General features: G+C 33.0%; 4 protein-coding genes across 6 annotated transcripts; 3 read left to right on the forward strand and 1 right to left on the reverse strand.

Annotated features, from left to right (window-relative positions):
- Window positions 1-2,020: 2,020 nt before the first annotated feature.
- Window positions 2,021-6,199, forward strand: LOC108336876 (probable 1-acyl-sn-glycerol-3-phosphate acyltransferase 4). Of its 3 annotated transcripts, XM_017573391.2 has the most exons (5): window positions 2,021-2,252; window positions 3,108-3,174; window positions 3,982-4,585; window positions 4,818-4,948; window positions 5,709-6,199. In XM_017573391.2, exons 3-5 carry the CDS (start codon window positions 4,014-4,016, stop codon window positions 6,155-6,157), a joined length of 1,152 nt encoding a protein of 383 aa, XP_017428880.1. In that variant the 5' UTR covers window positions 2,021-2,252; window positions 3,108-3,174; window positions 3,982-4,013; the 3' UTR covers window positions 6,158-6,199. The 3 variants fall into 3 exon arrangements, with proteins under 3 accessions (XP_017428880.1, XP_017428829.1, XP_052736278.1); XM_017573340.2 differs by lacking the exon at window positions 3,108-3,174; XM_052880318.1 differs by lacking the exons at window positions 2,021-2,252; window positions 3,108-3,174 and having other exon boundaries at window positions 3,982-4,106; window positions 4,474-4,585.
- Window positions 6,200-10,701: 4,502 nt separating this feature from the next.
- Window positions 10,702-11,786, forward strand: LOC108337200 (pathogenesis-related thaumatin-like protein 3.5). The gene is made up of 2 exons (XM_017573675.2): window positions 10,702-10,813; window positions 10,990-11,786. The coding sequence occupies exons 1-2, from the start codon at window positions 10,777-10,779 to the stop codon at window positions 11,685-11,687; spliced, it is 735 nt and encodes a 244-aa protein (XP_017429164.1). The 5' UTR covers window positions 10,702-10,776; the 3' UTR covers window positions 11,688-11,786.
- A 2,669-nt stretch (window positions 11,787-14,455) lies between these two features.
- Window positions 14,456-15,563, forward strand: LOC108338445 (pathogenesis-related thaumatin-like protein 3.5). The gene is made up of 2 exons (XM_017575337.2): window positions 14,456-14,565; window positions 14,782-15,563. Exons 1-2 carry the CDS (start codon window positions 14,484-14,486, stop codon window positions 15,462-15,464), a joined length of 765 nt encoding a protein of 254 aa, XP_017430826.1. The 5' UTR covers window positions 14,456-14,483; the 3' UTR covers window positions 15,465-15,563.
- Window positions 15,564-17,574: 2,011 nt separating this feature from the next.
- Window positions 17,575-25,864, reverse strand: LOC108321514 (hypothetical protein). Its single transcript, XM_017553285.2, has 17 exons — window positions 25,369-25,864; window positions 24,446-24,799; window positions 24,203-24,343; window positions 23,700-23,832; window positions 23,480-23,593; window positions 23,314-23,387; window positions 23,153-23,227; window positions 22,559-22,651; window positions 22,383-22,443; window positions 21,521-21,853; window positions 20,652-20,778; window positions 20,443-20,542; window positions 19,802-19,871; window positions 19,565-19,717; window positions 19,303-19,398; window positions 18,630-18,949; window positions 17,575-18,196 (listed from the first exon to the last, which is right to left on the reverse strand). The coding sequence occupies exons 1-17, from the start codon at window positions 25,450-25,452 to the stop codon at window positions 17,936-17,938; spliced, it is 2,589 nt and encodes an 862-aa protein (XP_017408774.1). The 5' UTR covers window positions 25,453-25,864; the 3' UTR covers window positions 17,575-17,935.

Below are 25,864 nucleotides of genomic sequence, written 5' to 3' on the forward strand. Positions count from 1 at the left end.
CGGGTGGCAGCTGATGATTTTCCAGTTACTACATCACCCGAGTGCATGAACGGCCTCAAGCTACGTATTCATACAATCCGGATGGTCATGTCAAGTGTCAGTCGTACGTGAATTATGATATTCAAGTTATGTGTGATATCTACGTTGGCTCTTGTATGTTATAGCGTTGGCTCTTGTATGCTATAGCGTTCGATCTGTAATGATTTGTAGTTTTATTTCATGTACGAATGCATGCTTAATTGAATTATAGTAGCTTACCCATATTTTATGTTTTTATCCATGTTGTCGTTCGGTTTTCTATTGCAATGATCATCCTTGTTGGATGTGAGCAGAAGGGGTAGGGCTTACATTGGAACAGGAGTTGGACGGTGAGACTCCTGCTGAATAGGAGATGACTGTTCAATCATATAGTATAGGTAGTTTTGGTGAAACGACCGTTCACTATTTTGTTCTGTAAATATAACCGTTCGGTTATATAATGAACGTTCGATAGTAATATAGGAAGCTCTTGTAAAGTTCGAAAAATTTTATGGTTATTGTTATGTAGTAAGATATTTATTACATAAAATATCTTAGATATTATATTTATTACATAAAATATCTTAAACGGTTAAGATATTTATAAGTAACTAACCACATTTTTAGGTAAGGTGGTTATTTTTATTTTGCTTATAAATACAATGACAGGGCAAAAGTTCAGGTACGTTCTCTTTATGTCTAGAGACCCTAAATAATATTTCAGAGCAGTATCATAATCACTCTCTTGAGAGCTGAGGCTCCATAACTCACATCTGACTTGAGCGTCGGAGTATCTTTGCAGGTACCTCCCCCTCCTTTGGCGAGTATAAACAACAACAATTGGAGAAGAGCAAGCGTCCCAGACAGCCAGGAGCAACAAAGACACACTGAAAAACATTTACACCGAAACAGTTATTTTTCTAATAATTGTAAGTTTGAGTTTAACATTGTAGTAACTTTTCTATCATATTATTAAATGTTGACACATATTATAAAAATAAATATTAAACGTAACTCGACTAATAAAATCATATTCTATTATAGGAATTTCATTAATTTATATAAATTGTTTTAATATTTTAATCATAAATCTAGACCAGATCTCTAACATTATTAAAAAAATTATATTTGATCGACAAAATATAACTTTTTATTTAACAATATATCAATCAACACCTAAGATTTTATTACAGTTTGATTTACTTAACTCTGTAACAAAATAATTGATAAAGAAATAAGAGTGATAAAAATATTATTCTGATAAACAAGTTAACTATTTTATCAAACACGTTATAAAGTTGAACTTAATGTTACAGTATAGATAGAACACAGATAAGTTTGTCTAAAAATCGTTCTTCACGCCATAGGAAACATGAAAAGCTGAATTAAGGATGTTCCTCGAATGATTCGCCAGCAGTAAAAACATTCCCCAAATAATCATAACCCTGTTTCTTTCTCTTCTAGAAACACCAAAGCAATGCGGTTGGTGGATCAAAATGTGCACTTTACCCCAACATATAATCATTTTTAATTATTTTCATACCAAAAAAATATTTATTTTAGAATAATGTTATTATAACGTAAATTACATTCATTTTTTATATAATATAAGATAAAATAATCATAAAAATTTAAATATTTGATTTTTTAAAAGAAAAAAAGAAAAAAAAATAATATTAAATAAATATAAAAAATTTAAGTGTGTCAAATAATTTTTTCTATTTATTTTATCATTCTATTTAAACTCAATGCATCTAATAGGTTTTTAACGGCATTAAGCAGATTTAGTTTTTTTTTCACAGATCTGATCATTCATTATTTTAATGGTACAAGTTTTGTTGATTTGTTATTTTCAAATTCAATATATATAATTTAATAAACACGTTTTTGTGATAATGTAAATTAAAAAGCATTATATGCAATTAAATGAGAGTGCAAGTTGGTAGAATAAGGTTAAATGAATGAACAGATAAGGTTAGAAAACAGAGTAACGTAATGACAACCCAAACTCTGAAACAACACCGTTGGGATCTCGAAGTGGACCCAAATCTCTTTTCACTGTTGTACAGCGAAGCTGCACAGTAGGTCTCCCTGAGCGGCACCGCTGCTGAATTTTCCCCAACCCAATTTAATTTCTCAGATTCATAATCCCTGTTTCATTCATTGCTCTTCAACTCACCAACAATAAGAAGAAAAACAGAGCAAAACAAGAGCTCTGAGAATCTCCACGCAAGGTGAGTTTTTTAAGTCAACCCACTATTCAAGTTTACGTGTTCTCTTCTGGGTTCTCTTTTCTTTGCGTGTTAATTATCTCCCCTTTATGGAATCTCAATTCCGTGTTTGTTTGTATTTCTGAGGAATTTTTATCGTGGTTGGTGGTGTGTGCGTGTTGGATTCAACGAGGGGAGGTGGTCAAAACTTTGGAATATTTTCAAAAAATGCTTTCTTTATCGGTTTAACTTTTGTTATGTATTATGGGAAACAGGGTTTTGGATTCGAAACGTGTTTATTCATTCCCCAATAACTGGTGGTTGTAATATGGGAAGCTGTTGTTCTTTGATCGGAAATGGGGTTGGGGTGTTTAGCCAGAGAAATTGGTGTGCTAAGTAGGTTTGGAATTGCCTTCTCTGGTTCAACATTGGGATTCCAAGATGGTTTTGGGAGATTTATTGAGAGAGAAGTTTTGAAAATTTCAAGTTGATAGCAGAGAAGTATTGAAAGTTTCAAATTTCAACAATCCCCTGTTATTTCAGAAGTGTTTCTCAAGACCAGTTTCTCTCTATATTTTTTTCTTTTGCCTTGCTGTGTGTTTTGGTCCTCAGTTTTTATACTAGATACCACCAAGGTTGGGTATTGTGTACGAGGTTAGTGTCTCATAACGCAGTGACCAAAGACTTGAATATCTGATGAGAGAGGTGTTTGCATTTATTGGTCAATCATGTTTCCAACAGGATTGCATCTAAAAAGAATAACCAATTACTACTCCTGAGAAAGGTTTTAAAATGTGATTTTGTTCAAGAAATTGTTTCATTACAATTCTTGATATTTCAGAAAATTACAAAATGTGACTTGTGTGCCCACTATTGTAGATGTCCAAGTACCAAAAACCTCGATGCTGCATCTAAAATTGTGTGGAAGAACTTTTCTAAAACCTTGGTAATAGCATTTGTTTTTAAAAACTGTTTTCTGATGTACCTTGATTTAATTTTTATTTTTGTTTCCATAACATGTATAAGAAACAGTGAAAACCGAAAATAAATATAAGAGAAAGTTGCGTTCATATTTCTTTATGTAATATGCAGAGTATTTTTGTAATTAAAAGTGAAAATTAAATGAAAGCAGAAAACCTTTGTTTTAATTCAGGAGAAACATTCTCCTCTTTCTTAACCACACATGTCATTTAGTCAGTTGCTGCATTATGGTACCCTTGAACATTTTACTGTGCATGTGGTTGATGGTTTGGCATTTCATCTTCTCTTGCATATTGAAATTTTTTGTGTCAGAGATTTTATGCTACTGTACAATCCATCTTTTTGCAATTTAAATGTATCGGTACTTACTGTCTTGTTCTTATGCTACTTGGGATTTGGGATTGTCTGCTGAAAGCAACTTTTTCAACCCTTGTAGAGTTCAAATTCTCCCTTGGATTTTTTATACCATCTTTTGAAGTAAATGTATATTAAAATTTCTTTTAATATATTTTAAAACATCAAAACTAATCCAAATCCAACCTCTACACAGCAATTGAAAATACTAAATACTGTAGTTCCCAATTTATTGACTGTGGTTACAAAACATTTAATGAATACTTCTAGTTGAAATGTAAGTATTAAATGATTTTATTACTTCTGGTACAATAAATACATTCTGGTTGATAAACAATTTTTTGTCTGATACCATTGCTGTTAGCATACTTGTCCAGAATTGGATATTATCAAATAACACTACAGTACATTATTGCAGAAGGAAAGTTTTTCAACAGTTTCCTGAAGAAGATGGAAGTTAGCGGGCCAGTGAAATCTGAAAATAGATTAAAGCACCGACCCTTGACCCCTCTTAGGTTGTTGAGGGGTATAATATGTTTAGTGGTATTTCTTTCTACAGCTTTTATGTGTTTAGTGTATTTTGTGCCAGTGGCAGTTGTAGGATTGCGGCTTTTCAGCATACGTTATAGTAGGAAGACAGTGTCATTCCTGTTTGGACTTTGGTTATCTCTGTGGCCATCTTTGTTCGAAAAGATTAATAAAACCAAAGTTGTGTTTTCTGGGGATAGTGTTCCAATGAAGGAACGTGTTTTGCTTATTGCTAATCACAGAACTGAGGTTGATTGGATGTACTTGTGGGATCTTGCACTTAGAAAAGGGACACTGGGATGCATAAAGTACATCCTTAAAAACAGCTTGATGAAACTACCTATCTTTGGTTGGGGATTTCACATTCTGGAGTTCATTGCAGTGGAGAGGAAGTGGGAGGTAGATGAGCAAATACTGCACCAAAAGCTTTCAACTTTACAGGATCCTCAAGATCCCTTATGGCTAGCTCTTTTTCCCGAAGGAACAGATTATACGTACTACCTTGGATCTTGTCTTTTAATTTCCAACTGCTTTTATTGTCATTGGATAATCAACATCAACTCTTTTCAGTTCCACAAATCATTTCATTTGATACTGTCTGTTTGCAGTTGATGTCGTGTTTTGTCTGGCATGCTGCAATTTGTGGATCATGTTATACCACACAAACGTAAATACATAGTTCAATTGAGATGCACACTTGACATATGATTTGCTTTCATTGCGTAGTGATCAGAAGAGTAAAAACAGTCAAAAATTTGCTGCTGAAACTGGTCTCCCTGTGCTGAAAAATGTATTACTTCCGAAAACAAAGGGGTTTCATGCTTGCTTGGAAGCCCTACGAGGCTCATTGGATGCAGGTTTACAATTTCTTTCCTCTTTTCTAAGACTCTAAAGTCAATTCAAAATGATCCTGTAGTGACTATTTATGATGTTGTGAATGTAATCTGTCTTACCAAATGCATCTGACTCTGCTTTAGAAAATTTTAACTTAACAATTTCACCATAACCTCTCCCTATCACTTCAAGTTTGTATGTCTTAATATATATATATATATATATATATATATATATATATATATATATATATATACATATATGTGTGTGTTTTTGTGGTACTGTGGCCCTGCTGAGTCTTCAAAATGAATTGATATTGGTGTATTAAAAAAGTTTTTAATATATTTTAAAACATCAAAATCAGTGTCAATCAATATATTTTGAAGACTCACCAAAGAAATAATATAAAAAATTTATCAGTGAATCTAAATTCATGTTTGTGTGTGTATATATATATTATGCTACATCACATGTCCAAGCTTACATGTAATATGTTGTTCCTCCAAAATAAACTGATGTTGTTGGTATATTAAAAAAGTTTTTAAATATTTTAAAACATCAAAATCAGTGTCTATGGATGTATTTTGAAGATTCAGGAGGAAAATAAAACCAAAAACTCAGCAGAAAATCACATATCAAGTTTGCTTGTACTGTCTTTTTGATGAACTTTTGACATGAGGGTCACTGTCTATTTGCACAATACTGTATAACTATTTGTTGGAGGGATTTTGTTTTCAATTTTTCTGTTAAGTTTGTTGAACATTGTGAGTGAATTACGTGCAGTGTACGATGTGACAATTGCATACAAAAATCAATGTCCTTCATTTCTGGACAATGTGTTTGGTGTTGATCCTTCAGAGGTGCACTTGCATGTAAGGTGTATTCCAGTGGAGGAGATTCCTGCTTCTGAAAGCAAAGCTTCATCATGGTTAATAGAAAAGTTCAAGATGAAGGACCAATTGCTTTCAGATTTCAAGATTCATGGTCATTTCCCAGATGAGCAAAATGAAAATGAAATTTCTACATTTAAGAGCCTATTCTCTTTTACAGTGATAGTTTCTTTTACTGCCATGTTTATCTATTTTACATTATTTTCTGTGGTTTGGTTCAAAGTGTATGTAGGTCTATCTTGTGCATATCTTGCTCTTGCAACTCGCTTCAATTTTCAATTGATGCCTCTAAGTAACTATGTTCATGCACTTCATAACACCAAGAAACAAAACACTGAATAGTGTTCTCAATTTTATATTACAATGTACTATCTTGCTCTTCAACTTTATATTTTCAGGGTCAATTATTTCTTCAATTTTCTTTCATTTCTTTTTATTCATACAGTCACATAATCAAAGGTATCATTTTTGCTACTAATGCTGTTTTGTAGGAAAAATCAGTATTTTCCAAAGTCAATTTTTTATTAGAAATTGTCACAGTATGACCAAGAAATCGATAGGAACAAGGAGTTAATAGTCCATCAAAACGAGGAAGGATAAAAATTATATTCCTATTTTTACATATTCTACGTGAAAAAAGTGATTTAAATGAATTCCAATGGAATTTATTTTCTTAAAATACATGTTTACTTAGTGGAATAAACAATTTTTTTCCTTTTTAATATATTTTAATAGATTTATTTTAAAATAAAAAACTCTGCTTATTTTAATAAACAAATCTTATGTGTTTCTTAAGTATAATTGTTTTAAAAATTACTTATTACTAATGTTAATTTGAAGTTTAAACAATAGATTTTATTATTAAGAAAATCTGTAAATGCAATTTCAATTTATTCATATTTTTTAAATAAATAATTATGTTAAATTTTAGGTTATCTGCATAGAGAGGCGTTGTTATAAAATAAAGATTTTAATGGTTAGAATAAGAAGAAAAGAAGAAAAAGGAATAAAAGAGAATAGAGATTCATTTTTGTATATTATTTCTTATAGAAATTTTTTTATTTATAATCCAAAGAATAAATTCAAGAATTACAAATAATTAATATAAATAGTTAAATTAATTATATGAAATAATAACAAATCAATCATATAAATAATTATAGTAAATCAAAGAATAACTATTTATTCATAAGCTCTTTTTTGAATTTTTTTTGACATGAGAATCTATCTCATTAAAACTTTATTAAGAAACACCTTTTGAGATAAAAATAATGCTTCAACTAATATATGTTTATTTGAATCAAGATATTTTGATATAAATAGTAAGAAAGTTTAAAATCAAATTTAGAATATACCACGTTTGGAAGAATTTTGGGGAAATAGAAGGTAGGGATACATGTTTTATATGTTGTTGTCCGAGATTTTCTAAAGAAATAATTTAAATATAAAAGGAAAACATGTGATACCTTAATACATGCAGCTTGTTAGACTTTATTTTTTTCAATTTAATTAGCTTGTTTAGATATATAAATATGAGTCAGCTACCATTTTATCTTTGAAATATAAAACAAATACTATTTTAGTCCTCCAAATTAAAACAATGTTAATTTCAGTACGTCAAATTCAATAAAATATAATTTCAATTTCAATCTCCTCTATTAAAGTTGTTAAAAATAGTTAAAGTATTATTATAATCCTAATTCCTAAAATGCTAGTTATAAATATTAACATTTTTTTACTAGTAGAAACAAATTCATTTACTAAAAAATATTAGTCTTTCTTCTTTCTAACTTGATTCTCATTTGATTAATATAAATATAAATATTATATTAATTGAAGGATCTTTGGTATCATTGCAAGTGGATACAAAATATTATAAAAGAAACGAAAAATAAGGTTATTTATATCATAAATTTATAAAAGAATTTAAAAGAAAATTGTTGTAAATATTTAAGATAATTAAGTTTTTTCTATCAATATACCATATTGTATGAGTCATACACTTATAACCATCTATTAAAACTATAACATGATTTAGATTCAATTTTAGGAATACTCATATATTGAGTTGAATACTTGTATCAATCATACACTTGTCATGAATTTTCTCTACATTAAATTTAATATCAAGAACAACATTCTCCTTATACAAAGCTCTTTATTCTTATTCCAAACTATCATAGGATTAATTCCTTTTTGTCCTTTAAGTCAAATATTATTTAATACTGATTCCTTAGATTGAGATCCTCCTTAATGAGTATGAGAGAGTTTAGTAGAATCAGGATGACTTCACTCTCTGAATTGAAACTCAATGCAATTGTACCTTATTGAATATGACAGTTCTCCTTATGAATGATCATATTAATAAAATTTTCACAATCATAATATACTTGTATCACATTATTTCATAGGTTTTTGGTATTCAAGCCTAAATTCTATTCATTCTCACACACACTCTACTTTAAAAGTTCTCATACAATTCATTCTCGTTAAGTAATAAAAAGTCATCATAGAAAATTTCATATCATATTAATCAAGTTGCAATAAGATATTAATTATTCAACTCATCCTTTAAAATTAGACACAAATAAACCTATAAGACTTTCGAATCTGTATGATGTCGATGTTCTTGTAAAGTCTTGCACTTGTCACAAATCATTAATACAATAGATTCAACATTAACAACAATATTTCTTGTTATCCCAAAACTACCATCCTTATCACAAAAACCAACACGAAAGGGTTAGTTCCCTTCCATCCTTTAAGTTAGTATTTTTTCGTACTGATTCCACCTACTAGAAATCTCCTTCGACTCTCACCCCCTAAATCCCCTTCTCTATATGAGAAAGAGAATTTAGTAAAGTCAAGATGACTTCACACTTGAGTCCCTACACCAATGTATACATTATACTATACAATATGGACATTTCTCTTTAGAAATATCCATAATCATACAATTCATCCAATATATATCAATACATTAATTATATGTATTTCTCAGTCACACAACACACTTCAATTTCAAAGCAACTAATCTATAACTTATTTTTCGAAAATAAATAGTTTTACTTAAGTATTACGCCTCCCAGTGCTCGTCCCGTGCCTTTACATTAAGTTACTCCTTTCACCTAACAATTTCATAACTTCTAACCTATGTTCTTCTGGTTCTTCAACTAAAGACTAAAATTTTTCTCTTTGAGTTAAAATTATTATCACCATAAACATAGAACAAGTTGTTGCGTCATATCCCTATGAAGGACGACGGTAGGGAATAGGCTTGAAGGCCTCGCATCAATTTCGAAGGTTCCTCATTTTTACAACCTATATATTAGTTCTCCTCTTAATTTATTTTATGGGTAAACAAAGCTCATTTCGTGTTCAAGTAATTCACTGAGAAAAGTGAAGTCAAATATTAACATCGCACTGTATAAAAATAATTTTAATAATAAAGATAAATAAATAAGAATAACATTAAGAACATTTCACTTAAACAAATATGTATAAATACAAATAAATGAAAATAAGGTTATGGACACATTACTAGATAAATAAAAATAATAACAATAAATAAATAAGAAGGGGTTACAAACACCTCACTCATAAAATAATAACAATAAATAAATAAGAACGAGCTTATCAAGATCTCACTAATAAAATAAAAATAATAACAATAAATAAATAAAAATGAGGTTATAAACACCTCACTAATAAAGTAAAAATAATAACAATAAATAAACAACAAGTTATAAATATTTCACTAATAAAATAAAAATAATATAATTTTTTACCAAAACAACTTAGAACTAATCGTATGTGGGGATCTAACTTTTACACTAATACGAGATAATTATTTCTCTTAACATAAATATCCAATTGTAAATCCCACCCGTCATGATGAATAATTATATTCAAAAATACTTTGTAAAAATGACAATCTAATCCAATTATTTATAAAGTTGTGATCACAATTTTATCAAGGCAATTCAGAAATTGAAATTAGTTAGTCTCTCAAAATCATCCTTCAATTTTTACAATGTCCTTTTTTTTCATAATTTATGAATTTAACAAATTTAAATAAAAAAACTTAAATATAGTTAAAGAGAGATGTTACATGGACACATGTATATTTTTTCTATTGTAGATAATCACTGAAATTTTAAAAAAATTACTGAATGTAAATAAATAATAATTTAAAAAAATAAAAAAATAAATAATTATTTTAATTTAAAAATAAATAAATTTAAATTATCGGTCATTTTAAGTATAAAAATAAATATATAATTATTATAATTTAAAATAATAATTACACAAATAATAAAATTGGAAAAAAATGTGTACACCAAAAAAGAATTCATATATATATATATATATATATATATATATATATATATATAAATTATACATAATCGATTATTTAGAAATAGTATAATATAAATAAATAATGCTATAAATATTGAATATATATTTATAGTATAGCAAAACAGTAATATTTATCTTCCTAACTTTTTTTTCATATATAGTTTTTTAATGTATACTTATACGGGAAGACATAAATGTGATATTCTTAGATTTTTTCTTATTATTAAAAAAAGTAACTTCTACTTTTCTTATTACTTAAATTATTTAAAGTTTAAAAAATCTTAAATATAAATAAATGTAACAAAAACAGGTTTTGAAACACACAAAAAAATAAATTTGCTTATAAGAATTAAAAAAAAATGTTCCTTATAATACGATGGTTGGAACAGACATACACATACATATGTGTGTGTAATTAGGGGTTATTTAGCAATTAGAAAAATTGGAGTTAGCATGTCCATGTGAAGATGACCCACAATCTTCAATTTCTCACCAAAAGATGGACTCCATTTCTTAAATAACGGTTGGTCAGTTATAAATTCACTTCCCCACCTCTTCCATTCTTCAATTCTCCTTTTTCTTCTTCTTCCTCTTTCAGAATCATGTCTCTGTTTTTCCACCTTCTCTTTCTTCTCTTAGGTAAATTCTTCATCTATTTCTTTCTAATTGCAATCATCTCTGCTATGTTCAACTTCTACTCTGCATTCAGCTCAAATCAAAACACACGCTTAAAGGTTTTATTATGATGTAATTAGCCAAGCATTTTCGATTTTCTAATTTTTTTCTTAATCAATGTCTGGATTATACATTTTCAGGTAATGTAGCATCCGCCACGGTATTTTCTCTCGAGAATCATTGTAGTTACACAGTTTGGCCGGGGACGCTTTCCGGCAACGGCGCCGGCATTCTCGGTTCTGGCGGTTTCGCCCTGCAGCCCGGTTCGTCGGTCCACCTCACAGCTCCGTCCGGCTGGTCAGGCCGCTTCTGGGCCCGGACTGGATGCACCTTTGACGACTCCGGCGCCGGAAAATGCGCCACCGGAGACTGTGCGGGGGGACTTAAATGCACCGGCGGAGGAGTCCCGCCGGTGACGCTGGTGGAGTTCACGATCGGAAGCTCCGGCAACGGTAACAAGGACTTCTACGACGTGAGTCTCGTGGACGGTTACAACGTGGGAATGGGAGTGAGGGCTACTGGGGGAACCGGTGACTGCAAGTACGCGGGGTGCGTGGCGGACCTGAACGGCGCGTGTCCAGCGGAGCTTCAGGTTAGAGACGGAGGCGGCACGGTGGTGGCGTGCAAGAGCGCGTGCGCGGCGTTTAACACGGCGGAGTTTTGCTGTACCGGCGAGCACGGGTCGCCGGAAACGTGTTCGCCTACACATTATTCGGAGATTTTCAAGAGTGCGTGTCCAACAGCTTACAGTTACGCATACGATGATGCTTCCAGCACTTTCACATGTTCACAATCTGATTATGTTATCACTTTCTGTTCAATGGGATCATCATCTTGATCATTATTAACCTGTGCACATTTTCATACCCTATACTTCATATCTATTTTTTTCTGGTAACCTTATGTTATGATTTATCTTAATTATGATTCCAATTAATCTCAGTATAGCGTATCACACCCATGATCAAATATACGTTTAAATTTAGGAACAGTACATATGGATGGACTTTATAATTCTTTTTAGTTGATTATCTATACTTTACGGGTTCTGTTTTTTGCGTATATAATTTATATGTTTATAATAAAATTGTTGTTAATGGTATTTCTTACGATTAATGGTTACTTTGAAATTGGTTGAATAAAATTGTTCTATTTTTTTTGTTTTTTCATCATATTTATAAAAATATAAAAATATGTTCAACTTTATTAATGAATAAAAGTTAACTTTAATTTAAATATTGTAAACATATTGAGCTACTTTGACTTCGGTTCCCTAAATTGGTTTTTGCTGGACGAGTTTATGATTTGCTGAGCGAAACCAAAGTTAATGAACGAAATCAAAGTTAGCGAGCTCGCTAGTCACTAGTCTTTAAAATTCATCCTAAGACATGAGGTACCTATTGTGCCAAAATTAGATGCACCTCTGGTATCATTGATCACCCTTTGTTATGCATATTTGGGTGATTGTTTCCTTTTATTTTATTATATTAATGAATAGTTTAATGTTGTATTTGATTATTAAAGTAAAGTATTGGTATGAATGGATGACTTATAGGGTATTTCTAAGGAGGAAATCTTATTGAAGATGTTTTTTAGTGTATACATTTATATGAGAATCTAGGATTGATGGTTATCCTAATACTCTAATAGTCATTCCGATATGTAATGAGATATGTGGTAAGAGTTGTAAGAGATCATAATCTAAAGAAAAATGTAATTCTTATTATAATAAAATATTAACTTTGTGAGTAGTACAAAACCTCTTGAGATCCGTGTTAATGTTTCTATTGAATGATTGAATCTAAAAGAGTTTGGTTGTATATATGTTTTTATATGGATATTGAATGATTCATTGTACTTTATATATATGTTATCTCTTTTTTAGCTAGTTTACCATTTTATAGTTGTTGTACTGTTTTTTCTCTTTACAATTATCACCTTATTAGTTTGATTAAATAAATATACAGGTACAGGAACACCTCTTCCAGACGAAGAACCAATTGTCTGAATCATAGATATATTAGATCATATAGGTATAATATTGTAATATAATTATAGTAAAGTAGCTTGAAGATATATATGAGAGATATTATTATAGTCTTAATCTTATACTAATATACATTGAATTATCTATTTTTCTAAATATTTATAATAAAATATTTTATTTTAGTTATTCAAATGGAAGGTTACAAATATTACTGTTCAAACTATATAAAAATAAAGATATACCATTTCATTTATTTATTTTATTTTTTAGAGAAGGAAAACTCATTTTAATTTGTATTATTAAAATTTGAAGAAGCAACTTTCGCTTGATAAAAGAACTTTAGAATAGAAGAACATAGAAAAGAAAAATATAGAAGTGCAAAGACAAAAGGCACTTTTCTCATCTCTTATGGCTTTGATTATTTCTACTATTGAATTTTAATAACCCCTTCAGTTAAGATAACAGACCTCTTTTTGGCTAATAAAATATGCAAATTACCTCATTATTAAAGTATATACATATAAACCATCTTCTTTTAGGTTATAGATAGGAATGGTTAGTGTTTTTTTAAAGAAGGGTCACTCCCACTTATTACACCAAAGACCTTTATTTGAAAAATGAGTAATGGTTTAATAGATTACATGTTGTAGCCATTTAAGGAATTTTTTTATTAATCATTTACTTTTCAGATTCATCTTATGTTATTGTTTGTTCAATGGCGTAGTAAAAAAGGCAGATACAGTGAAATAGAAGAAGGCCTAAAAAAAGTAATTTGATATTTACGCAATATTAAATAGATTATTGAATTATATATTTTTTATGCATGTTATTTTGTTAATAAATTCTATTAAATGTCTTTAAAAAAGACCAAATTATATATCTATGTTACCTTAATACTTAATGAAAATCGCATAAAATATTTTTTCAACAAACAACACTAATAAATATTATATTATAGTTCATTTAAAATTGTATTTTTTATATACAAAACCGGCGCGTGTGGCTTTCGACGACGTCCATGGCCACGCATACCCGGCGTTGTACGTTATCATTTTTCTAAAATTATTTTTATTTTTACTATAATGCTTTATATTTGTTTACATGTCTTTATATGTTAATTAGTATCCTCTACATTTCGATAAATATATAAGAAAAATATACGATCTAACAACGTAAAGTATTTTTACATCATTATTTAATCTGAAATTATTATAGAAAGAACAATTAACATAACTTATTTTTATGTAATATAACAATTATATATGTAGTTAATTGATAGAGTAAGGTATATTATATAATAAATATTTAAAAATAAATACATAAATTTGTTATATAGTTATATAAATTAATTACGTAATGTTTGGTATATTGAGATATATACGTTGATGTAGAGTTATTAGAATTTATAATTATTGATTGATGGAGGTATTTGGGTATGGGAAGTAATGATAAATAGATATAAAGCAGGAAGCAGTTGAGTTGGGAGGAGCATGACAAGATAACCGACAGTATTAAATTAGTGACAGAAAGAGTATGCCAGATTCTTAAATAACAGTTAGAGGCTTAATCCCAAATATAAATTAAGTTTCATGCATCTCCATTTTCCATTCTCACTTTAACACTTTGTTGCATTTCCAATCATATTTTATGTTTTTCTCTATGAAAGTGATGGGCCTCAATCCAAACTCAAAACCCTTTGCATTTGCACACTTCCTCCTCTTCTTATTAGGTAAACAACGTATTTCTCATTTGATGGAATTTTTATTTAATAATATTTGACTGAATTTAAATATAACCAAAATAAATTACAATATAAAATAAATCTAACTAATCTCATTCTTAAAATATTTTTCATTTAAAAAATATTTATTATTTTTTAGTCATATTTCAGTGGAGAAATAATTCATCTATAATATTATGATGTATACTATATTTTTTTTTTCAGGTAATGTAGCATCTGCCGCAGTGTTCACCCTCCAAAACCGTTGCAGTTACACAGTTTGGCCGGGGACACTTTCCGGCAACGGTGTCGCCACTCTCGGCGACGGCGGTTTCCCCCTGGAGCCGGGTGCGGAGATTCAGTTCACCGCACCATCTGGCTGGTCCGGCCGGTTATGGGCCAGGACCGGCTGTAGCTTCGACGGATCCGGCATCGGAACATGCGTCACCGGAGACTGCGGCAATGGACTGCGGTGCAGCGGGGGAGGCGTTCCACCGGCCACTCTGGCAGAGTTCACCATCGGATTCGCCGGTAACGGCGACAAGGACTTCTACGACGTGAGTCTTGTGGACGGTTACAATGTAGGCATCGGCGTGCTGGCTACCGGAGGAACCGGTGACTGCAAGTACGCAGGGTGCGCGGCGGACTTGAACACAGTGTGTCCGGAGGAATTGCAAGTGAGAGACGGCGGCGGCACGGTGGTTGCGTGCAAAAGTGCGTGCGCCGCGTTTAACACGTCGGTGTTTTGCTGCACCGGCGAGCACGGAACGCCGCAAACGTGTTCGGCGACACATTATTCGGAGATTTTCAAGAATGCGTGTCCAACAGCGTACAGTTACGCTTACGATGACGCTTCCAGCACTCGCACCTGTTCTGGATCTGATTATGTAATCGCCTTTTGCCCTTAATAGTCTCACACTTACTTTTTTTAATGTAATAAATTAATAATTTCCCACGCATATAAATCAGTGCCCACTAATAAATATATGATACTTTTTCTCACACAATTTCTTTTCCATTTATTTCACACTATTTTTTCTTAATTTTTTTACCAAAATTCACTTTAGTCATTTTACATTTATTTCTCTTTACTTTTTATTTCTATTTATTTTTTTACAAAAATTCACTTTAATCATTTTACCTTTATAATACATATTAAATGATACGGTTTTAGGATTAACACGAACTCCTTTTGGTGGATAATTTAATTAAGTTTTTTTATCATGAATATTCAAAACTATGCTTAGTGCTCTTAAAAGTGGTCACAAATGAAGATTAAGAGTGAGAATTCACTTTTTTTCTCTCTCCCCCTCCTCTTTCTGCCATCTTTTCTCTCTTTTCTATTCCTCTCAACATTAATTAAAAGCAGTTAGTGAATAGACTTTTTTCCTCTCTCCTCTGATCTTCCTATCATCTCCTTCACCCTCAGTCGTTCAGTTCAAGCGTCCTCTACCTTTCGACGAAACTGTCTCTTCACCCGTTATTCTACCGTTCCGTGAATCAGTATTCAGTCGTTCGATGCGGAGGTCCTCGGCCATTCGGTTCAAGTGTCCTCTACCGTTCGGTGCATCAGTCTCATTCACTGTTCCACCTGTTACAAACAGCAGCGCGATTTAGGTTGGTGAAGGTTTCGCAATAAAGGTTGTTGCGCGAGAATGATGGAGAAGGGGGTGGGGCCGATGGTGCCCTGGTTACGCAAAGCTATGGAGGTTTCTGGTGAAGAAGATGAGTATGGCAGCTTCGCAGTGCTTTTTTTATTGGGCGTTTTTGTAACATGTGCAAGGCATGACAATAACGAGGTGGGTGAATCAGTTGCACATAGTGGCCGAGCGTCGGATGAAGGAAGGAAGGAAGTCAAGCCGAGAGTGTCAAGCCAAACGGTAGAGTGTCAAGACGAGAAGAGGGAAGGGGAACTTTTCACCGAACGGCAGAGGAACTTTGCAAATTTTTGAACCAAATGGTAGAGTGTCAAGCCGAGAGGAAGGAAGGGGAATGTGTAGAGGAACACGTCAGCAAAAGGAGAAAAAGAAAAAAAAATGTCCTTCAATTATGAAAATCATAGATATATAAAGAAAAAAAGTTAGACGCTACAGAAAGAACAGATGAGAGAAAAGAAAAAGATCATATTTTATAGTCACGCAACACGGAGTTAACTCTGTCAATTTAACAGAAGGGACTTAATTCATATAATTTTTACAACTTTAAGACCCAATATATACACTTTTAAAATCGGATATTAAACTGAAAAAAACTCATTTAACATAAGAACTAAGTAAGCAATTAAGCCAAAAAATAAATGTCACTGACTATATAATAGACTTTAGATTTATAATTAAGTCTTAAAATTGTAGATGTATTTGAAACCAAGTGGTTTGAAAGTGTTGTCTGTGTTATACAAATTTATACAAAATATTATTCTTTTATTGACTTTAGACAACGGTGATACATTTTTTCCAACAATATCATATCCCTTGCAATGTCTTATATTTAAGTTTGATTTCTTTTTCTGGGACAATACTACTACAGCTACAAATTAGATACCCACTCACAAGAATGTGTTTTCTTGGATTATTCAACTTTTCATCAAGGTTATCAGTGTCTGTCAAATTTTGGTTGTAGTTACACATCTAAAGATGTTTTCTTTAAATAGATCAAGTTTCTCTATTGATTTTTTTCCTCGATATTGAACTTTGTAGTGTTAAAAAAATTAAGATGTTTTACTATATGGCGAAATAATCATGGCTATATATGAAATCTAATACTACTAACTTTCACAATTATTTCTGCTCATACCTTTCAACACACAAACTCATGTTGTAAAACAACAAATTTTACTGAAAATTACAAAATTAAAAAACATTAAATAAGTTTTAAGACTTAATGAATTTATTTATTTCTAACAGAACTCAACTAAATGTGTTAACAAATGTTACGAAGAATGTTCCACAGAAAAAATGTTGGATAAAATTGCACGGAACAAAGAAACAAGAGTAAAGCTGACTAAAAAAATGGCCATACTAGAAAAAAAAACATATTAAAAGGGTAAAATGAAGAAGACTTTGTAAACTATACATACAGCAAAACAAATGAAGGGTAATATTTTTCTTTCTCCTCCGAAGGCCTTCGGCCAAAAGTCAGTTAATGTAAACTTCAGCTTTTCTCTCATCACCTATGCAATTCCAAAGACTATAAATTTTCTCTACAAGCGGCTCTCTTCGAAAGCCAAATCTTTAGCCTTCTCATCCCATTTTTCTAGACAATTTTGGACGAGTTAGGCCCTAAATCTAAGACGTTCCATGCCCCCTATTTCTCCTAAAATAACCATGTGAAGTTACAATCCAAGCACGCCTCTCCCTGGAGAGAGAGAAAACAATCGAAGCTAAAGCTGCCTATATCTTGTTATAGATATCACTTTTGAGGAACTATTTCTCAAAGAAAAACTATTTTTTAGTCGATTAAACCATGACAATTTCATCTCACCAGAGCCAGTGCACTGACCCTCCCCCTCCCCCTCGCTGCTGAAAAGGGTTTGGTCACCGCAGTCCAGTGAAGCTCCACATGCTAGATTATAAGCCTGACATGCAGAATGACATACTCGTAGCCTGTTGTCTCCATCCTTCTCACACTTTTGGATTGAGATCTGGAAATTAATGCACCAAAAGTTTTAGATAAATAAGCAACATTACAACTAAATGAACAGCTAAATTTAGAAGCAGGGTAATCAAGCATTACACGACTAAAAAGAATGATAGTTTAAGGTTTCAGTCATTCTCAGAAAGACACAATGTTAGAATCAGCATACTAGTCAGAATCAGCATTACATTATGGCTAGAGGAATAACCACCGTCAGTATATTGTTTTAAAACCAAATAAATTTGGTTCGTGCTATTGTTACATCAGAATGGAAAGTCACATGCAAGGCTTCAAATTGTGTGAAATAATTAGTTACCGAAAAATTAAAATAAACACCACATTGAAAAGAAAAATTGAGCATGACTAAGAATGAATCGTATTACAAATAGGAAAAAGAAGGAATCTAAAGAATAATTTTGGCAGGAAAATATAGAACTTACCCAGCAGGCAAGCCTTTTGGCAGCCTCATCACAGTACGTACTGCCAAATATATTAAATAGTTTCCTAGCACCACCAGGGAATAATCTATGGTAGTTGGGCATCACAACCACTTCTTCTAGCTGCTGAAGTATGCTAGGTTCACTGGGTGCACAATGTTGTCCGGAAATATCATTTCCCAGCACATTTCTGCAAATTGAAAGACTGGAGAGGAGCCTGGAGCTGTTCTGGCAAGTATATCCCGCATAGTCAGAACAACGGAATTCACAAACTCCATTATCACAAACTCCACCATGAAGACTGCACTGCTCATCACAAACAGCTGCATGTAATATCAGGGACAACAATTAAAGATTTTCCTACTAGAAATATTGTTCAACAAGATTCACTAACTATGTTTAAATTTAACATGTAAGTGCAATCCAAACATTTGGGGAAGGAGGAGAGTACATAAACTAGGAGCCTTCATGAATTGAACTGAGCCTAATTATCCTGCAGGACCACAATATAGTCCATATGTTCTAGCACTCGAATATACATCATATTGGCTAAAAATGTAAATACTATTCAAAAGCTCATCCGTGATTATCTAACTAATGCTAAAAGATTAGGATAATTTATTTACAGTTACAATTTTTAAGCAAGAAACTACAAAGTATAGAACTTGAAATGTACCAGTGGAACAGTCAATGCCAGTATAGCCAGTTTTACATTCACATATTCCACTGGTGAGGCACACCCCCTTGCCAGAGCAATTGCTGGGACAGTAACCTGGAATATGCGAAGAGAACAATAATTAATAAAACAAAGCATAAACAAAATATTGTACCACTACACAGAAGGTAATATTTTAGCAATCAAAGTAAAATGAATACTGCCCATGTACTGGGACATTGCCCAGACACAAGCAATCACAGCGTGGGAAATTAGAGCTTACGTCTACTGCAATCATGACCATGAAATCCAAGAAAGCAGTGACACCTTCCATCAACACAATCTCCATTGAAATTACATGCACTGGGACATTGCCCAGACACAACCACTGGATCCGTGTTACAGAGCTCATGATATGCAGGGCAGATTAATTCCCCTATTGGTAAGCAAAAAGCAAGCCATCAACTTACTGGAATCTAACATTAATGTGTAAACAAAGAAAACACCAGTAAATATTGACCATTAAAGCCAGGGAACTGAATGGGTCCACCAGCCTGAGGACACACTTTCCAGACACCATCCACAGCAACCTGAAGTAATATGGAGCTTCATTCAGTGGTTTCACATTACAGGAAAAAGAAGGGAAATGCACCAATCAATTCAATAAAAGGTGAAAGAAAAGATAAGCAGCAGTTGCAACCCGTTCAAATGTTAATGAAGAAAGTGTCTACTCAAATTTGGTTGCAAATTAGAGAAATAATTACTTATTCAGAATATAAAGTATCTACAATAATATAAACCATGAGGAAAGAACAAAAAAGTATGAATTTATTGTTTTAACAAGAACAAGAAAAATTCAATGACTGTCATTCATTGCTCAAACAATCAGCCCCTGGAGTGGGTAGGGACAAAGTGGAGGTTATTCAACCTAATTATCTGGCTAGTTCTGTAGTAGTTCAATTTTCATTCCTTAGTTCAACGTCAATAATTGGCTACACACTTTCAAATCTGCTGTACCTAAATGATCTTGTCAGACTTTCATTGTCTAAGGATATAGTATTGCATCATGTCATCTCCATATCAATCAAAAAAGGCATTGTCTGCCAATCTTTAACTTCAACTAAGGCATTTCCTTAAAACTATTAACACTACAAACTATACCTCTAGAAAATTGTTGATACACCTGTGCTGATAACAGCCATTTCCCTGGGTCAGAGAACCCCGGACAAATCCTGTGCGCACCAACGATGAGGCCATGCACCTGCATTAAAAAGCAATAACAGTTAGAACTTAGAAATCATACACCCTGTTTCATGACAAATTGGATGGTAAAAACAAGCTACGTTATCATTCCAAAGAAGAAACCTGACCTGGAGTTACTTCCTCGAATTTCACCTAGCATGCTATCAGGTGCTCGTGCACTGCTAGTGTCTGTACATGATCCATCAGAGTATGCCACAAAATAAGTGCAATAATCAGCCAATGAGGATTGTCCACCTGCACAAACCAGTGCATCATGATATTTCAACTTTCTACGGCCAAATCTTCATTTAGCATTTAAAACCATGTACAACATCTACCAGTGACAAAAAATCAATGTGAAACAAGATAAAAACCAACGGCTACAAATGAATTAGAATAATCTACAAAAATACAATCGCTTGGCAGTCTGTAAGAATGTGTCCAGATATAAGAAATTTATACGGAAAGAATGTAAAAGACACTTGACATTTTGTTCTTCCTCACCAAGTGCATACAATGAAGATAGATTGAGCATAGGGTACAAAATACGTATCTTGAGATAATTTATTCCCTTACGCACTCCACTAAGAAATTGGAGAGACCTTGGTTCTCACTTCCCCTCCAGTTCTAACTAAATTCCCTCCTAGCTGCTACAAACATGGTGATAGACGTCAGCCCTTATAGGCCCTAACAAAGTTAGGAACATTGAGTATAATGAGCTACTAAATGTAACTTAAACTTTGAAGTTCTCCCACCTAATAGACTAGTTTTTTGGGTTTAGTTCTCCTCTTATGCTTAAGTCCTAACTTTAATTGTCCACCTTTACCCACTCTCTGACCTTCCCTTTATTCATTCTACTACAATGTTCTAATTGGTAGTATAGCATTAATAAAATATAATCTATCCCAAGCATTGATTATCAACACATGAAAGCTCTCAACAGTCCATACACAGATTAGCACTCAAATATTAAAAATGAATACATGAAAATGCATACCTTTATTAGCTTGAGGAAAATACCGAGCCCACTGAGGAAGATCTCCACTGTAGGTTAGAATTGGACAGTAACCCTCTGCCTCTCTGTTATAAGTACAACCCGAGAATTGTGTTGTGTTGCAATGATAGGCCCCTTTCCATAGATTGCAAGGGGAGGTAACAAACTCAGTACCCTGGTTCCGACCCCAATCAAGTTGGTCTGCCATACTATAATTGGCTTTGTACCATCCGCTGTCTTCTAATAGAGCTAGTGTCATTTTTGAAACTACAGATCTTGTATCCACAGAACCAGTCATGATCTCATTCATCAGAAGCCTCTTTTCCCAGTGAGACCCTGTAACCCAATCATCAAAATCGGATTGATGAATTTGATGGTATAAGTTAAAAGCAGCACTTCAACATCATGCATGATATTTTCTAATTTTTTTTCCATACCTTTTCATTATTCAAGTGTATTTTTGGAAAAATTAAAGAACAGAATTATAATTTTACCAAGAGGGCAAAAATATTTCAACATTTCAATATGCATATTGTATATAAATTTTAAACCATATAAACCACATTTGAGCAAAAATTTATAAATGCTATACTGCAACACCCAGGATTAACTAGTCTTTCTACTAATATTGGTTGGACTAAAGCACCAGGATAGCATTATTCTTTCAAAATAAAAGGGGAAGGGGAAGGATGAGGGATTGGAAATATAAAAAGACAAATAAAATGTTCTGAATGAAATTCAAGCTTTACCAGCTTCAGCAATCGAAAAACAGCTTGCCAATGTAATCTAAGTCTGGTGGAAACAACATAGACCAGAGGAAAAGGATGGCACTTATAAATAAGAAGAAAATGATGAGATTAAGAACCTGATGTGCCACGTCCTCCACCATCTTCCAGCTCTAAGCCAGTAAAATTTCCTGAAAATGCCTGCCAATAAATCACTAATCAATCATTAGTTGAATCTTCTAATGAAGATCCCAGTACATGTGAAAACAGGAAAGCTGTCATTGAAATCATAGAGAATATGTTCCATAGAAATTACTGCATAATGATGCCGAGAATGCATGACAACACGTGGAAGTACCACTCGTGTTACCATCCGCCCAATCTTTTCATCCATAACTTGTTCAGTAACCTAGAAACACAAGAAACAACGAGTTTCCAAAATGTGACAATATGGTTTATAAGGAAAAGGAGTGCTTAAAAAGAAAACAGATTTTAACATCATAACAGAAAGAAAAACAGAGGATGTTCTAAAAATAGGATTAAATGCCAAAAGAATTGTAAAGTTTTCATACAAACTCCATATTCATTAAAGTTCATCAACTTATTTTCAATACAAATTAATATTTAATAATGTAAAAGAGCTAAAAATTGTCTCCACCTGCAATATAATCTCAGCTATATTTAGTTTCAAACTTCATGACTGACAGTATACTACGATAAATTATGATTATAATAAAGAGAGCAGTAAACAACTATATGTATCAAATGAAGTTAGAAGCCACCCACCATTGTTCAGTTACACATTGTAGAATTCAAATCAAACATGGAGGAAAGTATACTTGAAAATCAATGGCTTATAAATCTATAATATACCATAGCATTGTAAAAGCGCAAAAAGAGCAGCAAATACCTTGTCAAGGCGTCTTTTCCTTTCATCTCTAAAATGAGTAAAGGCATGTGGATCGAAACCAAGAACATGCATAACCTGAAAAGCATCAAATAAAATCAACAAAGACACAAAATAGATAGCTATGTTTGCAATCTCATCTTTTCTGTACAGAAATAAACAACCTCATGTATCAAAGTAGCTGATAGCAAAGTCTCTGCCTCAGCTGTCAAATGACGTGGAGCAACATTAACATGTCCTGCACACAAATACAAGCAAGCAAAAGAGCACTTTCAGTTACAAAGCATCCCAGGGATAAAGACAACATTAAAACCCACACATTCAATGTACCAGCTATAGCACGACCCCATTGGTCCCGTTCGCATGCCACAGCCCAAGCAAGTGTATTCCCAGTAGTAGGTCTTGTAGTCACCAAGAGAACCAAGTCGGCATCAGAGACTCCCTCTAGGGAAGGCAAACAAAGAGTCGTCATCATAAATTTAGTAGTACAGTTAACCAAAAGCTTTATAAGAACTACATTTTCAACAGAAGGCCAACAAATGAATCATACCTTCAACATATGCATGAGGGAGCTGCACACCTCCATCTTGTCCACATGCAGAGTATCCACTTAATCGCAAGTTCCCCTTCACAGGCTCCACAGACAATACCCTTCTAAACCAGTCAGCTGACTGACCTAATGCCTGCAATAAGTTTCTACTAATGATAAATATCTCAATCCAATATTTATAGTATAGCTCTAGCTAACACCACCATGACAAACAATAAATAGAAAACTGCCAAAAATGACACAGAATCACATAACATAATTGGCATGATGAGGAGGAGCATCAACGTAACAGTTGGACTTGTGGCTATGTGATTTGACTCAAGCTGTGTTGCAAGGTAAGGCTGCCTACTATGGACCCATATAGTGGATCTTATAATCCTCTGGAATTCAGGCATATCCAGACCTTTAATTCTTTATGGCAACAGGACGCACTTTTTTTATTATCAATCAAGTAAAACAGTTTATAATTAAATAGAAAAGAAAAAGGTAAAATCCCAACAAACCTTACGAAGGCGATGTTTTTTGTCCTCTCCTGAGATATCTTCAGAAGTGCAGTTATACCAACAATCGCCAGAGACTGGAGGATCAGCAAGAGGATTACAGGAAGGCAAACCAGGAAGAGAAGTTATGGGAGGCTCCCCAAGCTGTTCATAAAAAAATAATGATTAAACCGTACCAATAGTATATGTGAAAGAGAAAACCAATATTAACACTGAATCCTTTTTACATTGATTTTAAATACACACCTTGACAATATCACCAATCTTTTGGCAATCCCTGTCAGGGGAGTGACCAACTGCATCATAATTTAGATATATCCTAATAGGTTGCTTTTCAATCCCTAGAAGCTCTGATGATGTTGATATACCAAGCAACGCTCTACCTTTAAGCTGGAGGCGTTTCGAAAGACCAGGCTTGTAAACCTGTGGGGTAACGGAATACACCTTTCGACCAGGTCGTTTTCTCTGTTCAAGTATCTGGTCATGTATGCAAGAGTGTGAGGCAATGTTCTCACTCCTCCCTTCCAAACCTCCCCCATGAAATCCGTGTTCTGGGAGCTTTGCATTATAGACTTCCAACCATGCCAATATCAATACAATCTGATGCAGGATATAACAATAGATATCCAACTTTAGAAACCATACTGACAACACTTTCATGCAATGTTTTAAACAAGCATTATGAATCAAAACTTCATAATTATTTGCTTCCAAGCAATGAATGGTTAGATGGAGGTGCCTGAGCAAGCTTGTTTAGTTGCATTTTGAAAACTAAGACCGATTTTTGAAATAGAAATTAAAGACATTCTGATTCTTAAATCTTAATCCCCTATTTATTTATATATTTTACTACCTCGTCACTCGTACAAATCGTGAAAATATTCTAAAACAAGAGAAAAAAAAATATCACCATACAACAACAAAATCATCAAATAGTAAAACCGAATTTCAAGTCCGATAATATAACGTTTAAACACCAATTCTCTTACAAATCTCCACTCACATTCTCCAACTACAAAGTAGATCCTAAGCAGAGTTCAGCATGCTATTCACAAAAATCCCAAGACCTAGGCGTTATAGCAACATTGAACTAAAAGAAATGTCCGAACAACAGATAAAAAACGAACAAAAATATTCGTAAACTGGTGAAGAAGTAGCAGAATCCACACCTCGAAAACAACAACGGCGAATCGAAGGTTGCAACGAAATCCGAATAACGCGCACGAACTATAGCACCGAACCATGGACTCCATGGAATGGCGAACACCGGAACGCAAACGGCACCGATTCCATCAAACCGCCGGCGATTCCTCGATCGGAGCGCTCGATAACCGCTCGCTAAGATGCATTCCGGAAAAGCTTCGCGTAGAAGAGAGTGAGAGAGAGAAACCTAACCCTGCGCCTCAACCGCTAACACTGGTTTCGATTAACAACGTTCCGAGATATATAAATATAACTGAAAACGGAACCTCAGTTTCTGAAGAGAGAACGTGGAACGATTCACAGAGCTTCGAAGTCGCAAAACGACGTCGTTGCGTTAGGTATGAGCTTCTTTCTCCCTGAAACGAGGGGGAAAAAAAAGAAGACACTGACAGTGAAAGAAATAGAAAGATATTAGATAGAAGAAGAAGCTGAGAAGAGAGGGAGAAGATGAAAATATTGGGT

The sequence above is a fragment of the Vigna angularis genome, chromosome 7 (assembly GCF_016808095.1).
Source record: "Vigna angularis cultivar LongXiaoDou No.4 chromosome 7, ASM1680809v1, whole genome shotgun sequence".
NCBI lineage: Eukaryota > Viridiplantae > Streptophyta > Magnoliopsida > Fabales > Fabaceae > Vigna > Vigna angularis.

What these genes read in the sequence shown, in the direction of transcription:
- LOC108336876 (XM_017573391.2), top strand. Translation starts at nt 4,014, where the DNA reads ATGGAAGTTAGCGGGCCAGTGAAATCTGAAAATAGATTAAAGCACCGA. An exon ending in CCCGAAGGAACAGATTATAC is followed by an intron (nt 4,586 to 4,817) that starts GTACTACCTTGG and finishes TTCATTGCGTAG; the next exon opens with TGATCAGAAGAGTAAAAACA. An exon ending in ACGAGGCTCATTGGATGCAG is followed by an intron (nt 4,949 to 5,708) that starts GTTTACAATTTC and finishes AATTACGTGCAG; the next exon opens with TGTACGATGTGACAATTGCA.
- LOC108337200 (XM_017573675.2), top strand. Translation starts at nt 10,777, where the DNA reads ATGTCTCTGTTTTTCCACCTTCTCTTTCTTCTCTTAG. An exon ending in CCTTCTCTTTCTTCTCTTAG is followed by an intron (nt 10,814 to 10,989) that starts GTAAATTCTTCA and finishes ATACATTTTCAG; the next exon opens with GTAATGTAGCATCCGCCACG.
- LOC108338445 (XM_017575337.2), top strand. Translation starts at nt 14,484, where the DNA reads ATGTTTTTCTCTATGAAAGTGATGGGCCTCAATCCAAACTCAAAACCC. An exon ending in CTTCCTCCTCTTCTTATTAG is followed by an intron (nt 14,566 to 14,781) that starts GTAAACAACGTA and finishes TTTTTTTTTCAG; the next exon opens with GTAATGTAGCATCTGCCGCA.
- LOC108321514 (XM_017553285.2), bottom strand. Translation starts at nt 25,452, where the DNA reads ATGGAGTCCATGGTTCGGTGCTATAGTTCGTGCGCGTTATTCGGATTT. An exon ending in TCGCCGTTGTTGTTTTCGAG is followed by an intron (nt 24,800 to 25,368) that starts GTGTGGATTCTG and finishes ATCCTGCATCAG; the next exon opens with ATTGTATTGATATTGGCATG. An exon ending in TTTTCCTCAAGCTAATAAAG is followed by an intron (nt 20,779 to 21,520) that starts GTATGCATTTTC and finishes TGGTTTGTGCAG; the next exon opens with GTGGACAATCCTCATTGGCT.